The following is a 15,037-nucleotide window of genomic DNA, read 5'->3' on the forward strand; positions in this document are numbered from 1 at the left end:
TTCTGCATCTAGGGGACAGGAACTGGGCCAGTACCGTGACAAGCCAACAGGAAAGCCAGAGAAACACTAGGTCAAGGTGGGAGGCCCATCCACAGGTCAACTCCCCTCTGCTTTCAAAGCAGGGTGCCCAGCAATGGCAAATCCTGCAGTCTAAGTTCTTGCCCAATCTGAAGTGGGGGATAGGGGACAGTGCCTCTTGTATCCAGTCGCTTCAGATCAAAGATAAGAGGCCTTGAGCTAACTGGGTGTCGGTGGCTCACATCTGTAATCCTAGCTACTCAGGAGGCAGAGATCAGGAGGATCGCAGTTGGAAGCCACCCTGGGCAAATAGTTCTGCAAGACCCTATCTCGAAAAAACCCATCACAAAAATAGGGCTGGTGGAGTGAAAACCCTGAGTTCAAGACCTGGTATCAAGCCTCCCCAGGGTGCTGACTTTCAGTTTTTTAATGTAGTAACTTTTTATTTTATTTTATTAACTTTTTAATTTTTTTATAGTACTGGGGTTTGAACTCAGGGCATACATGTTGAGGCACTCTACCAGACCATATTTTGTGTGTGATGGGTTTTTGGAGATAGGGTCTCCTGAACTACTTTTCTGGGCTGTTTTCAAACTTAAACCTCCTGATCTCTGTCTCCTGAGTAGCTAGGATTACAGGCATGAGCCACTGGTGCCTGGCTCCCCTAAATATTTAATATTTCTCTCTTACATAACACAGTACAATCATCAGAATCAAGAAACTTAACATTGAGCCTGGTGTGATGAGTCAGGCCTGCAATCTCAGTACTCAGGGGGCTAAAGCAGGCAGAAACCAGCCAGACTGGACTAGATGGTGAGACTCTTGTCTCAAGAAACCCAAAACCAAGGGCTGGTGGAGTGGCTCAAGTAAGAGCACCTGCCTAACAAGCACGGGGCCCTGAGTTCAAACCCCAGTACTGCCAATTAAAAAAAAGAAAAAAACAATTTACATAAAGTTTATATAAATGTATATTAAATAAAAGGAAAATTTAAATTGCCCACTCTTTCACTGTGGTTTGTTACTGTCAACGTGTGTGTCCTCCCAGCCCTTTTTCTATCCCTGTACTCAAGCATATGATATAAGTCTGTATGTGTATGTCTGTGTTAGATTCTGCCTGTTGCCTTCCTTAAGGTACAGCCTAAGAGAGTAAAATTCCCAACCCCAGTAAGGTGACAACTTGGATTTCCTGCCAGCAGCTGTGAGGTGTCTCACAGGAATTTGTTACAAACATTAAATGAAGTCCTATGGCTGGTGAGTCATTTCCTCCAAAACGCTGGAGTGGATTTGAGTTAGACCTGTAATATTCCCATTTGCGAACATCCTGAGAGCATGTGGAATATTTCAGATGTCCCTAATTGTGGAGTGACCATAAGCCTCATTCAACTCTTGTAAAAGGTTCACAGAACCGGATAAAGCAGTCCCCTTCATGTGTTCTATGCCCAGAGAGGAGTGCAGGCAATGCTGGGTGTGGGTCTTCCCACACGTTCCTGTGCATTCACTCCTGTGTAGACATAAACACTCCTCCTTGGGAGTGTGTGGTATGACACCGTGCTGTATCATATGCTCCAGCATCTTGCTTTTTTCCCATATGATGAGGTATCTTGGGGATTTTTCCACATGGTAAACGTAGATCTCCCTTGAGTAGCTACTCGGTCAATGCTGCCATATACAGGTTCTCTTTGACAGGATGGGGTTCTGTCCCAATAACCCCACTGTGAAGTGAAAGCATCCTAAACTGGAAATGTGTCTAACTCGCCTGACCTGCAAACATCCCAGCCTACCTTAAACGTGCTCAGAACACTAAATTAGCCTACACAAAACCTACTTGATCACAAAGTATTGACTGTCTTGTGTAATGTATTGAATACCATACAAAAGTGAAAAATAGAATGGATGTATGGGACGCTTTCGCACCATTGTGAAGTCAAAAACTCATAAGGGGGACCATCCTAAGTCATGGGCTTGTCTGTGCCTATTCCCTACTGAGGAATAGCCCATTCAGGTTGGTTCCTTCTTTCTTTTTTTTCCCTTTTGACAATGCCAGAATGGATATCCTAGAGCTACTAGATATTCAGGGAGAAGGAGGTAGAAAGGGTTCATGCCATGAGTGGATGGACATAGTTGGCTCCTTGCATACTCTGAGGATGGAGGGGGCAAAGGAAGCTTGTCCTCCTTGTGGATGGACTGCCCTGTCAAGGTCATGGTGTTAGCCACAAGGGTACCATCCCAGGGCTTTCAGGAACAGCTCCAAAAGTCAGGGGAACTTAGGACAGTGGGGATGGAAGACTGAGGTAAAAGGTGGAACTCACACTGCGTTGAGAAGGCCTTACAAAGGGATCAGCAAACTCCTGTGTAGGGCCAGACAGAACCAGGAGTCTCCATCACAGCCACCCCACTCACTCTGCTGTGTTTTACAAAAGCTGCCACAGACAACTGGTAAGTGAACAAGTAGGGCCACATTCCAACACGATTTTATTTATGAACACTGAGGTTAGTTTCACATAATTGCTTTTTCAGATAGTGTCCTGCTACATTGCCCAGGCTGGTCTCAAATTCCTGGGCTCAAGCACTCCTCCTGCCTCAGCTTCCTGAGTAGCTGGGACTACAGGTGTTCACCACGTTTATATAATTTTTTTCATCTCATGAAGCTATGTTCATTTCTTTAGTCTGTTTCAGTCATCTAAAAAAGCCTGTTGGACTGAAATTAATGGCAGAGAAGCCAACATCTCTCGAGATTACTCCACGACCAGGATACATAGACTGTGTGGGCTATGGCACACCCTGGGTGTGTCTGAAGAGGGTGGGGCAGGGGAAACTGAAAAAAAAAAATCACACAGTCCACAGGAGCCATTTTGAAACAAAGACCATTGGTTGCAGGTTTTGTTGTTGGAGTTGTAATCAAGGCTCGTGGAGACAGTTGTGCCACATGTGTCCTTGTGCAAGTGTTTTATCTGGGATGCTGCAGTTCTGAGGAATTCCTTGCAGTAGTTCTTATAGGCATACAGATGTGAAGGCTCCTTCTTGGAGAGAGAGAGAGAGAGAGAGAGTGTGTGTGTGTGTGTGTGTGTGTGTATGTGTGTGTTGGGGATGGAACCCAGGCATACAGATGTGAGGGCTCCTTCTTGGAGAGAGAGAGAGAGAGACAGAGAGTGTGTGTGTGTGTGTGTGTGTGTGTGTGTGTGGTGTGGGGATGAAACCCAGGCATACAGATGTGAAGGCTCCTTCTTGGAGAGACAGAGAGAGAGAGAGAGAGAGAGGGAGAGAGAGAGTGTGTGTGTGTGTGTGTGTGTGTGTGTGGTGGGGATGGAACCCAGGGCCTCATGCATGCCAGGCAAGTTCTCTACTCCCAAGTCACATCCTAGCCCCAGTGGTTCCATTTTGATATCGATAACGTTCACAAGTCATACAAAAACAAACGGTGAGCTAGAGGAAGCTCTTTGGTCATACCCTGTCAGCAGGCACAGGGGCCAGATGTGGCCAAGAGATGGCATCTCAGTCAGGGCTTCTCAGCCCTGACTTGTGGACCTTGCCTGGAGCTTGATCCAGACTGGATAGAGGGAGGACATGAGAGTGTTACCAGCAGTCACAGCAGTGAGAAGAATGGACCATGCTGGGGCTGACCAGCACTGTCACTTCAGCTCTGAAGGCTTTCTGGGGTAGATGAGGGCTGGGGGTCCTTCTGGAAGATTGTTTTCAAAATGATCTGCAGTAGGAAGAAAAGACACAAAAGACCCAGAAATGGAGTGGCTGCTTCATTAAAGAAACAGGTTGGTTTTTCTTAGGGTTTTAGGTTCTAGGGGTGTTTGTTTTTTGTGCAATTAAAAAAAAAAAAGCCACAGGCTGGGAGTGTAGTCCAGTGGACAGCTCTTGTATGGCATGAGGAAGACCCTGGGGGCCATCCCCATACCACACACACACCCCTCTTTTTTTTTTTTTTTTTGTCTTTTGGGATAGGAGCTTGCTATGGAGCCCAGGCTGGCCTTGAACTTATGATCCTTCTGCCTCAGCCTCCTAAGTGCTGGGATTCCAGGTGTGCACCACCATGACAGGTTTATGGTTGACTTTTGTTTATGGTATCCTCTGCATTAAAGTTGAAATAAACATATAACCAAATCCTCCTGACCACTCCTTCCTGGAGCTACCGTTTGCTTTTATGCCTATTTACAGGCCAATATTTCTCCCCCCCTCACCCTGTCACATGTAGATCCTGCCTGGTGCCAGAACCAACCTCCTCCTGCAGGGGAACAGATGGAGTACAGGAAGTCCATAGGGCATTCGATTCCTATCCTCGGCCCAGGGCTCCCAATCTTTTGGATGGGGAGGTTTCTCCATGCACCCCTGCCCACCCCTCCTCAAATTCAATTGGGCTGAAGGGTCCATGCTGTCCACTGTGAATGGCTGCCACTAGTGGGAAAGGCCAGGGCTCCACCTGGTTGAGCACGTCATCCTCCTGGGTCAGATTCCAAATGATTTCAAAGTGATCCACGTCGTGCAGTTCTTCAAATGAGGCTTTCCACCCTCGTGTGCACAGTGTCTGGGCAGGGAAGTGAGAGGAAGCATGACGCTGCAGGGAGGGGAGACAGGACTCCCACAATGCCTGGCAGGCACTCATTCAGCACTTGGTTTCTAAGTGACTGATGGTATTGGGGTCAGTTTAGGCAAAATAAAGAGGAAGATAATGAGAAGATATGTTCAACCCCTCAACCCCTAGCCATCAGCCAAGTGCTGGGAGTACCTGATAGAACTCCCTGGACTGTCGGTGGAATTCCGGGGAGTCGTGCTGACCCACAATCACCAGCACGGGGCAGGCTGGATCTGCAGGTTTCACTGGGGCTGCCTCCAGGTGCCACTGTGGGCTGTTCCTCCGAGCACCCTCCCTGGTGGGTGGGTGGGAGGCAGGGGTTAGGAAGAGAGGGCAGCCAGGCCCCAGGTGGGCAAGGGAAGGTGGAGGGCAAGCCACTCACAGCGTCATGTGGAGAGGGGCATTCACTGAGGTGGACACGATGGGCTCCAGGTCATAGATCCCACTGATCAGGAGAAAGCCTGCCAGAGTAAGGAAAGCATGGGGCCAGAGGCCAGGTAGAACAAGTTGGGACCCAGCTATCCTCCAGGTCAGAGGAGCAAGACCAGGGTTGGGGACAGACAGAAAAGTCTTTTGTTCCCCAGGCTCAATACCCTTCCAAGTCAATCCCTCATGGCTATTAGGATTTTGAGCAGGTGACCAAACCGTCAACCCTCAATCTCAGCTGAGTGAGGGCTGCCCAGCCAGACTGCAGATCTCACACAAACCTCTGAGATTGGGCGTGACTCCATGCTTGGTCCAGTTAGTCAGAAGCATCATGGCAGCCAGGTGAGCTCCTGCAGAGTGTCCACACAGGTAAATTCCCCTGGGATGGGTCAGACAGAGAGCTGGGTTTATGTTCATATTCCCTAAAGCATCAGGAGCCCACATTTGCCTGCTGCTCCACAGGCCAGTGGGGGACCTTGACTGTATCCAAGAGGGCCAAAATCCACTGTCTGTCCACCCACCCAGCATGTCCAACAAGGCCTACGGCGACACCCACTCATTGCATGGATACCGCTTCTGCACGAAGACGGTGCTGCGGGCCACCTGGTCCACCATCTGGTCCAGGGTGCCTGAACGGAGTACAAAGTGGGTCAGGGTCCACTGGGGCTCTCTCCCCGTGAAATCCACCGGCCCCCAAACCTGCAGGGACTACTCTTGTTACCTTTGGGAGCAATGTCATAAGCCACTACAACCACAGCCACGCCCTGTGCCGTCAGTGGGTTCACCATAAAGGCTGATTCATCTTTACTGAAAAGAGACAGAGAGGAGACAGTGGGAGGCAGCCTGGTCACAGAACCTCCTCCCCAAGTCCTGGGCACACACGTGCCACCATGCACGTAGCACTGCATGCTAGGCATGGGAATGCAGGGACTTTATTTAACCTTAACCTGGCTCCCTCAGTTCCATCTGCTCTTTTAGCAAACTGTTTTTGAGAACTGAAGTATAAGGCTTTGCAGCAATAAAACGGACATGTCAGAAGGGCAGAGGCTCCTATGACAGGCAACTCTGCAGGAAGGTCCTACAGCAGCAGTGTCCTCCAAGCACCGATCACCCTGCTTCTTAGCTTAGGGTGACCAACAGTCTCAGTTTGCTTGGGACCTTATTTTTTTTTAGCACTGAAAACCCATGTCTTCTTGGTTCTGAGCAAACTGGGACCATTGGTCACTGCCGTTCCCTTGATAAGCAAGTTGGTATAGTGTACGGAATTGTTTCCCAAAAAAGATATGTCCAAATCCTAACCCCCAACTTGTACATGTGACCTTATTTGGAAAGGTCTTTGTAGACAGAATTGAGAAGCTAGAAGTAAGATCTTCCTGAATTAGGGTAGACCCTACATCCAAGACGGGTGCCCTTATAGGAAAAAGAAAGGGAGACTAGAGAACAGACACCAGGGACCACGAGAAGGTGGAGGAACACCTGGGCCACCAGGAGCTGGAAGAGGCAGAAAAGACCCTCCCCGAGAGCCTCCAGGAACAGCATGGCCCTGTGGCACCTTGATGTCTGACTTCCAGCTTCAGGAAGTGTGACCGAGTACTCGTTGCTGGAAGCTCCAAGCTTGTGGATGTTTTTGAAGCAACTCTGGGACACTAAACACCAGAGAGCATGAATCTCCCTTTCGCTCCACTCATCCCCATTCCCGGCTCACCTTCCATACTGCCAGTATCCTCCATGGACAAACACCAAGAAAGGCCAAGCTGTAATAAAAACAGAGGGTGCTGGCTGAGACTGGGTACTAGGCTGATTGTGCTGCAGGACTGCCAGCCCCACCTTGGGTCACCTTCAGAAGCCACATCAGGAAAGTAGATGTCTATTTTGTCCCCTTTGCCATCTCCATAGGGAACATGCAGCTGGCTCCTCCTGGTGGCCCGGGCCTTGCTGGTGGCTGCCTTAGAAAACAGACAAGTCACTGTCTGAACAAGCTCATGTGGCCGCTCCAGAGAAATCCTTTTTGCTGAAAGCTCTCTCTAAAAGATTAGCTTCAGCTGTGACCTCTGCCACGAACCAGGACTCCAAAGTCCTGATGTCTGCTAGCCATGAACCTGTGGTTCTGACTGGCGCCATTCTCACTGCCGCCATTATTATATGCTGACTGTATGCCCTACACTTTGTTACGTGCTCTGGGAAGCACCAAATTTTTTAAAAATTTGGCAAATAATCTTTTAGAGAAACAGACAGAAACTCACTTAAATAGATAATGAAGTAAGATGAATATACAGGTTGAGTATCTTTTGTCTAAAATTCTGGGAACCAGGAGTATGTCAGACTTTGGATTCTGGAATATTTGCATATACATAATGATGAGTTATCCCAGGCAGGAGACCATTCTAACACGAAGATGCTTCATACTCAGCTCACGCGCACAGCCTTAAGGTAGTGTTATACAATATTTCTAGGGCACAAGCGGTTTTGTTGTGCATGTCTTTGTTTTTTGGCGGTAGTGGGGGTTTGAACTCAGGGCTTCATGCTTGCTTGGCAGGCGGTCTCCCGCTTGAACCACAACCCCAGCCCTGGCACCTGTGTGTCCACTGCCACCTGTCCCATAAAGGTGGGTGTGGAATTTTCCCCTCGTATCAAAAGTTTAGATTTTGGAGCATTTGGATTTTCGACTTGTGGACTAGGGATGCTCAGCCTGTATACCTAAGTGCCAGAATGGGAGCACTCAGAGTGACAGGAAGCTGGCTGAGACTTGGGTGAGACAGGAAGGAGAACGTGTAAGGGAATTTATGCAGCTTGTGTGCAGCTTTCAGTACAGAAGAGCTCCAGCAATCACGCAAACTCAGAAACTCAGCCCTCCAGCCCTGGGTGTTGGGGAGGCTGTAGGTTGATACCTTTTACCACCCCCCCGCTTTTTTGTGGTACTGGCGTTCAAACTCAGGGCTTCACCTCACTAGGCAGGCATTCTACCACTTGAGCCACTCCGCCAGCCCTCCTTTTTCTTTTTTTCAGTGCTAAGCTAGCACACTACCACTTGAGCCATGCCCGTAGTCCTTTCTGCTTTAGGTTATCTTTCAGAGAGTCTCAAGCTTTTTTCCCGGGATCTCGCTCCTCCCACCTGTGGCTCCCCCATAGCTGGGATGACAGGCATGTGCCACAGTGCCAGACTTGTTGGCTGAGGTGGGGCCTCAATAACTTTTTGCTCTAGATTGACTTCAAACTCCGCCTGTCCTAATCAAAGCCTCCTGAGGAGCTGGGATTATAGATGTAAGGCAACTTCCCTGGATAAAATTAGTAAATTCTTACCAAAGATATCTTAATGCCCACTAAAAAGACCTTTACTTTTGATTTTTGGCTCTACTGGGATTTGAACTCAAGACCTTACACTAGGCAGCTGCTCTACCATTTGAGCCACTCCTCCAACCAAGACTTTTTTAAAGTAAGTTTTTAGGTGAAATTTACTAGCATGAAACTCACCATTCTGAAGTGGCAGAGTCAATGGCACTTGGTCCAGAGCATTTCCTCACTCCAGAAGGAAACCCCAAGCTGCTCAGCAGTGTCTCCTCATCCCTCCCTCTGCCCCCAGCAACCAGAAGTCTGCTTCGGGTCTCGGTGGGCTTATCTCTTCTGCATGATTCATAGAGGTGGACGCACATATTACATATATGACCTTCTTTCAACATCACACTTCTGTTGCAGCAGTTTACTATTTCAGTTCCCAGTGTGTGTGTGTGTGTGTGTGTGTGTGTGTGTGTGTGGTGCTGGGGATCAAACCCACGGCCTTGCACATGCCAGGCAGGCATTCTACCACTGAGCCGCGGCCCCAGCCCTCCATCCCTTTGTATGTGTAGACATGTACACATTGTATGTATCCCTCATAGTTCGTTCCTCCATCTGTTAGCAGACAATATGGCTGTTTCCAACTTCCGGCTCTCGTGAACAATGCATCTATGACACACAGGTACATTTATCGAGTACTTACTTTTGATTACTTTGGGCGAGCATTTTTTATTTCTTGGTGGTACTGGACTTTGAACTCAGGACCTTGTGCTGCTAGACAAGTGCCCTACCACTGGAGTCACACGCCGCCCTTCTTGCTTTAGTTGTTTTGCAGACAGGGTCTCACTTTTTTGCCCAGGCCAGTCTGGACCTTGATCCTATTTATGCTTCCCTGGTACTGAAATCAGACACCCACCACCATGCCCAGCTTGTTGGTTGAAAAGGTGTCTTTTTTTGAGGATGTGTGTGGTACTAGAGGTTGAACTCAAGGCCTCAATTTGCTAGGCAGGTGCTCTACCACTTGAGTCACTCTGCCTGCCTTTTTGGGTTAAGCATTTTCAGATCGGGTCTCTAAAACTATTTGCCTGGGCTGGCTTAGAACCATGATCCTCCTGATCTCTGCCTCCTGAGTAGCTAGGATTACACTGGTGCCCAGTCAGGGATAGGGTCTTGACAACTTTTTGCCCAGGCTGGTCTGGAACGTCCATCCCAATCTCTGCATTCCGAATAGCTGGGATTACAGAAATGAGTCACCATGCCGCACCTAAGAATTTTTTTTTTTTTTTTGGTGGGACTGGGCTTTGAACTTGGGACTTTGAGCTTGAATTTTTAATGCTGTAAATATTAAAAATGGGGCCACACATTGTATAGAATGCTTTCTCCCAGGAGGATAAGAAGACAGTACCAGCAACCACAGCAAAATTTAACAGGTGGCAGAAATTTTGATGACTTTATCTTTCTTTTCAGGAAACATTTTTGTTTTTTCAGTACAGAGCCTCATTCATGGCAAGTGGTCTATTACTTGAACTATGCCCCCAGCTTTTTTGTGGGTTTTTTTTGGCGGTACTGGGGTTTGAACTCAGGGCCTTACACTTGCTAGGCATGCACTCTACCACTTGAACCACTCTGCCAGCTTGTTTTTTGTTTCTAAGATAAGTCTCATTGACTTTTCCCTGGGCTGACCTCAAACTTGCATTCCTCCTGCCTCTGCCTCTCAAGTAGCTGAGATTACAGGCGTGTAAGCCACCATGCCTGGCTTTCAAATACACTCTTTTAAAAAATTTTTTATTTTATTCACATGTGCATACATTGTTTGGGTCATTTCTCCCCCCTTCCCCCTCCCTTACCCGCCCCTTACCGCCCTTTACCTCTTGCTACCAGGCAGAAACTATTCTGCCCTTATCTCTAATTTTGTTGTAGAGAGAGTATAAGCAATAATAGGAAGGACCAAGGGTTTTTGCTGGTTGAGATAAGGATAGCTATACAGGGCATTGACTCACATTGATTTCCTGTGCGTGGGTGTTACCTTCTAGGTTAATTCTTCTTGATCTAACCTTTTCTCTAGTTCCTGGTCCCCTTCTCCTATTGGCCTCGGTTACTTTAAAGTATCTGCTTTAGTTTCTCTGTGTTGAGGACAACAAATGCTATCCAGTTTTTTGGGTGCCTTACCTATCCTCATCCCTCCCTTGAATATACTCCTTTTGTAATTAGAAAACAATTGTTACCTTATAGCCAGACCCAAACTGTGCACAGACAGGTGACTTAAGTGTCAAAGGGACCCATTCTGTTTGTAGGGGAGGGTGGCAGCAGGGGGAGCTAATAACAAAAGACAAGAGAAAGCGTAAGCCAGGCACTGGTTGCTCACATCTATAATCCTACTGTAAAAACCTAGAACCACATATGACTCTTGTCCATTTCAGCTGCACAAATACCTACTTACTGCATGTCGTTTATTGTAAAATGCATTTCTCCTGAAGGTGTCATAATAAAACAAATTTAAAAGCAACTGAGCTGAGCACCAGTGGCTCATGCCTGTAATCTTAGCTATTTAAGAGGCTGAGATTGGGAAATTTTGGTTCAAGGCCAGCCAGGCCAAAATACTTCACCAGACCCCATCTCCAAAATAACCAGAGCCAAACAGATTGGAGGTGTGGCTCGAGCCATAGAGCGCCTGCTTTGTAAGCTGGATCCCACCCAAAGAAAAAAGCTATTGAAAGAAGAATAGTTCCTAGCCCCTTACCCCATGGCCAGCGTCCTGTAATTTGTGATAACTGGCCCCATCCCCACACCACAGTTAGACTCTGTCCCCCTGTGTCCCGCCTGAGAGAAACCAGGACTTGAGGGGGACAAAGGGGATCATCTACTCATTACAGCAGAACACCCGACTTCAACCTAACAGTGATCAGGCAATACAAATCACAGACAAGGAAAACATTTTCTTCTCTCTGATACCAAAAGGGAAGGGCTTATCTCCTCCTTTTTCTTACAGCATTTATTTCTTAGAGTAAATCTTTTCTCGGCCCCTTTGAGACATATGCAAGAATTTTTTAACAGCTGATAGCAATGCTGGGGGTGAGGCTCAAGTGGTAGTGTGTCTGCTTAGCAAGTGCGAAGCCTTGAATTCAATCCCCAGTACCACTAAAAAAAGGCTGACATGCAAATATATTTTATAGCTAATATGTAATCTTTTTTGGGGGGCAGTACTGGGGGTTGAACTCAGGGCCTCCCACTTGCAAGGCAGGTATTCTACACAAACATTCTTAAAAAGCTAATGCAGGTCTTAGCAGTTTTACAACCTTGAAATGTCTTTTTTGGGGACCTGGGAGCCCAGGACCCTGACTTCTGCAGGCTCCTCACTGCAAGTTACAAACCCACCTCCTGCCAGAAGACACATGGCAACTCTAATTATCAGATGGACTTAGATAAACAAGTGTGACACAGGTGCTGTCAGGTTCTCTTGCTTGAGGACAGGTGACAATAGGGTGCATATACCAGGCTCTGGCAAAGGATGAGACCCTGCCTGCATTTGCAATGGCATCTGTATCAAAGCATGCGTTAGTCCTTACTCAACAATGAAGCCTTTTCCTCCTCTTCTGCCTTGGTAGAGCGGTTTTCCAGGCTGGCAGGAAGCTATTTTTCATCATTTCCCAACATTATCTGCTTGATATTTCTCCTCCATCTCCTGTAAGTTTGATTCTAACACTGCAACCTGAGCCCAGCGCTGGTTGCTCACACATGTAATCCTCAATACTTAGGAGGCAGAGATCAGGAGGATTGGTTTGACACCAGCCCCAGGCAAATAGTTCCAGAGGTCCTATCTTGAAAATACCCAACACAAAACAGAGCTGGAGAAGTGGCCCAAGTGGTAGATCACCCATGAAGCCCTGAGTTCAAGGGCCAGTACCACAAAAAAAAGAAAAAACAGAAAGAAAACAAAGCAGTTAGCCAGCATTCAGTTTTCCTATCAGGGCAGACAGTTTGGCTGTCTCCTCACCCCGACTTTCTCCTGGGAGCTGCTCCCCGCCGGGTGGGAAAGCTTCACCAAGTGTCAGCACCCTGGCTAGGGCAGAGTGCAGACTTCACTCACTTGCAGGTTCCCAAGCTCTGATTTTCTTAAAGAAATAAAAGGCTTACTTGCTTTTTATAAGTAGCCCAGGCATGCCTGACACTTAGAAGGTCAAAGAAGGATTTTGAGTTCAAGGCCAGCCTGGGCTACATAAGGAGACGCTGTTTCAACACAAAAGGCTGGACTTTGTAGTGCACACGTCTACTCCCCGCTATTCAGGGAGCAGCGACTGGAGAAGCATGGTTCAAGGCCACCAGGGGAAAAAGTTATTGTGACCTCATCTCAAAATATAAGTAGGGCATGGCAGCTTGAACCTGTAATTCCATCTCTCAGAAGGTGTAGGTAGGAGGATCATGGCCTGAACAAAAACACAAGATTATCATCTGAAAAACAAACTGAAGCAGACAGGGCGGGGGTGGGGTAGGCGGGGACCATAGTCCTGAGTTCAAACTCCAGTACGACCGACTGGCCGAAGGGAAGGAAAAAAAAAAAAAACAACCAACCTCAAACAAAATAAAAGACAAAACAACAACAATAAAATAGCAACAACGAGGGGGAGGGTAAAGAAAAAGTAGTATGGGGTGAATTCGATGAAAGTACATTACACAACACACTATGAAACCCCATTGCACAATTAATTTAGGCTAATAAAAATAAAATCTGAAGATCTGTTATTTAAGGAGCTAACAACAAGCCCATTTCAGTGAGTAGGAATTTTCCTTTTTTGTTTACTCCGCCCTTCTCCCCATGTCAACTGTGGCTTGTGGACTTCAGGGCCTGGGAACAGTTGGTTGGGCAAGCTTAGACCTTGCCCAGCAAGGAAAGGGTCCTGGCCACCTGTCCCTGAGCACAGGAGGTCTGCTGGTGCCTGGTGTTTGGAAAATGCCCCCTGGGACTCCTAGGTGAGGCTTTGCCTTCCTCTCCCGGTCCTCAACCCCATAGTGAACCACCTCCACATTCCAAGAGCAGCCCAAGGAGGCCACAGAGAGATGACACAGTACCCTGGCTTCCTATCTGAGAGAAGGTCTTCAGGGTTTCCTCTGCTCCCAGCCGGACGGTCCATTTGCTGGGTGTGTACTGTTTCTCCAGCTCCTATAGGGACACAGGCACAGGCTCTGTGAAGCACATCCCAGGCCCAGTGCTCCTCTCTGCCCTGAGAAGCCTCTACCCAAGACACAGGCTCTTCAAGATGCCCTCAGCTTCTTCACGCCCTTCCAACTTCTGCCCACTACTTCCCCCCTGGCTGCTTCAGACAAACAACGAAGATGCCCTTAGAGCCGTGCCACAGGGGCACCCTGGCAGCAGCCAAGCTGTTAACCAGCTGACACCCTTAAAGGGAGATGAGGTCCCATAAGGTGCATAGTTAACACCTCCTGGGCTCCACACCTACTGCAGCTGAGACCACGAGAGACCAGGCAGGCAGTGGCCACTGTGGACAAAGTGGCCTGGAGTCAGTCACCCAAAAGGGTGCAATTGTGATTGCAGAGGACACAGAATTCACAGGAGAGGTGAATAGGAGGGAATCAAAGGTCATCTGCAGAAGCTGCCCACCCAGATGGCTGAAGTACAGATAGGAGGTTGGGGTAGAGGCCAGAGGGTTTTGAAAATGGACCATGTCGTCCAGATTCAATGCAGAGAGTAGGAAGGAAACAGACTTTGGAGACAGGGTTCACAGCCATATCACGGGAAACTTGAAGACAGGGAGGCCTCCCAGAAAAGCCTGGGCCGAATATCGGACCTTCATCCAGCACTGGCTGTTCCGCCCTGGGAAGCTTGCTTAGTCTCTGGACTCTGTCACTGGTAAGACGGCCATACTAGTGTCCTCACAAGGTTGAAAGAGAGGAGAAGTGTAAGTGAAATAAAGTGAGCCACTTCAAAGGTAGGTGCCTCCTTCTCCCTCCTGGAGCTGTAAAATTGAGCCATACAGGTCATTACTTGTGGGATGCTTAGAGTCCACCCGGACACTTGACTGTAGCCATCAGTTTCTGAGAGTCCCCTGATGCTGAAGGCAAGCCAGAGAGAGAGACAGACAGAGAGAGAGAGAGAGGAGGTATCCATAATTTTCACCGAATTCTTAGAGGTATCTGTTTATGTCCAGAAAAAGAACCACTGCCAGCCTGGTAGCTCACCCCTGTAATCCTAGATACTTGGGAGGCTGAGATCAGGAGGATCATTGTTCAAGGCCAGCGGGGGCAAACTAGTTCAGGAGACCCCCCATCTCCAAAATAACCAGAGCAAAATGGACGGCAAGTGTGGCTCAAGCGGTGGAGCGCCTGCTTTGCAAGCGGTGAGTACAAACTCCAGTCCCACCAAAGAAAGAAAAAAAAAAAAAGCAAACTAGATCTGTGCTCAAGCATCGGGGCCTAGCACGTGAGCACCCGAGGGCGTGGCCTAAGAGGGTCGTAACCTCAACCCTGCGGCCCCAGCCCCTCCATGCAACCCGCCTACCTCAGCGCACAGCTTCTTCCAGGGAGCCTCGTCCCAGCCACCGGCACCGGAAACGTCCATCTTACAGTCCACGGCAGATGCACCCGCGCCCCACGCCTTCAACCTTGGGCGTGGGGGCGGGGCTACGATCAGACCACGCCCACCCGCCAAGGTCCCGCCCCCTCGGGGTCCTGAGCAGGAATTAAGTTCAAATGTCCCGCCCTACGTAAAGCCAAGGATTTTTC

At 48.4% G+C, this 15,037-nt stretch overlaps 1 protein-coding gene across 8 annotated transcripts; it reads right to left on the bottom strand.

Annotated features, from left to right (window-relative positions):
• Positions 1 to 2,473: 2,473 nt before the first annotated feature.
• On the bottom strand, positions 2,474 to 14,980 carry Afmid (arylformamidase). 8 transcript variants are annotated; one of them, XM_074045027.1, is made up of 11 exons: positions 14,814 to 14,980; positions 13,367 to 13,457; positions 6,864 to 6,968; positions 6,732 to 6,780; positions 5,748 to 5,833; positions 5,583 to 5,655; positions 5,308 to 5,405; positions 4,983 to 5,061; positions 4,754 to 4,895; positions 4,365 to 4,552; positions 2,474 to 3,721 (listed from the first exon to the last, which is right to left on the bottom strand). In XM_074045027.1, the coding sequence occupies exons 1-11, from the start codon at positions 14,871 to 14,873 to the stop codon at positions 3,712 to 3,714; spliced, it is 981 nt and encodes a 326-aa protein (XP_073901128.1). In that variant the 5' UTR covers positions 14,874 to 14,980; the 3' UTR covers positions 2,474 to 3,711. The 8 variants fall into 8 exon arrangements, with proteins under 8 accessions (XP_073901128.1, XP_073901127.1, XP_073901125.1 ...); XM_074045026.1 differs by having other exon boundaries at positions 4,448 to 4,582; XM_074045024.1 differs by having other exon boundaries at positions 4,365 to 4,582.
• Between the last annotated feature and the right edge of the window lie 57 nt (positions 14,981 to 15,037).

Source organism: Castor canadensis, chromosome 11, assembly GCF_047511655.1.
Source record: "Castor canadensis chromosome 11, mCasCan1.hap1v2, whole genome shotgun sequence".
Taxonomy (NCBI): Eukaryota; Metazoa; Chordata; class Mammalia; order Rodentia; family Castoridae; genus Castor; species Castor canadensis.

Coding starts and splice junctions, on each gene's coding strand:
- Afmid (XM_074045024.1), bottom strand. CDS start 14,873: ATGGACGTTTCCGGTGCCGGTGGCTGGGACGAGGCTCCCTGGAAGAAG. Junction 6,781..6,863: donor TCCTGATGTGGCTTCTGAAG/GTGACCCAAGGT, acceptor TTTTTATTACAG/CTTGGCCTTTCTTGGTGTTT. Junction 5,406..5,582: donor AAGCGGTATCCATGCAATGA/GTGGGTGTCGCC, acceptor GACCCATCCCAG/GGGAATTTACCTGTGTGGAC.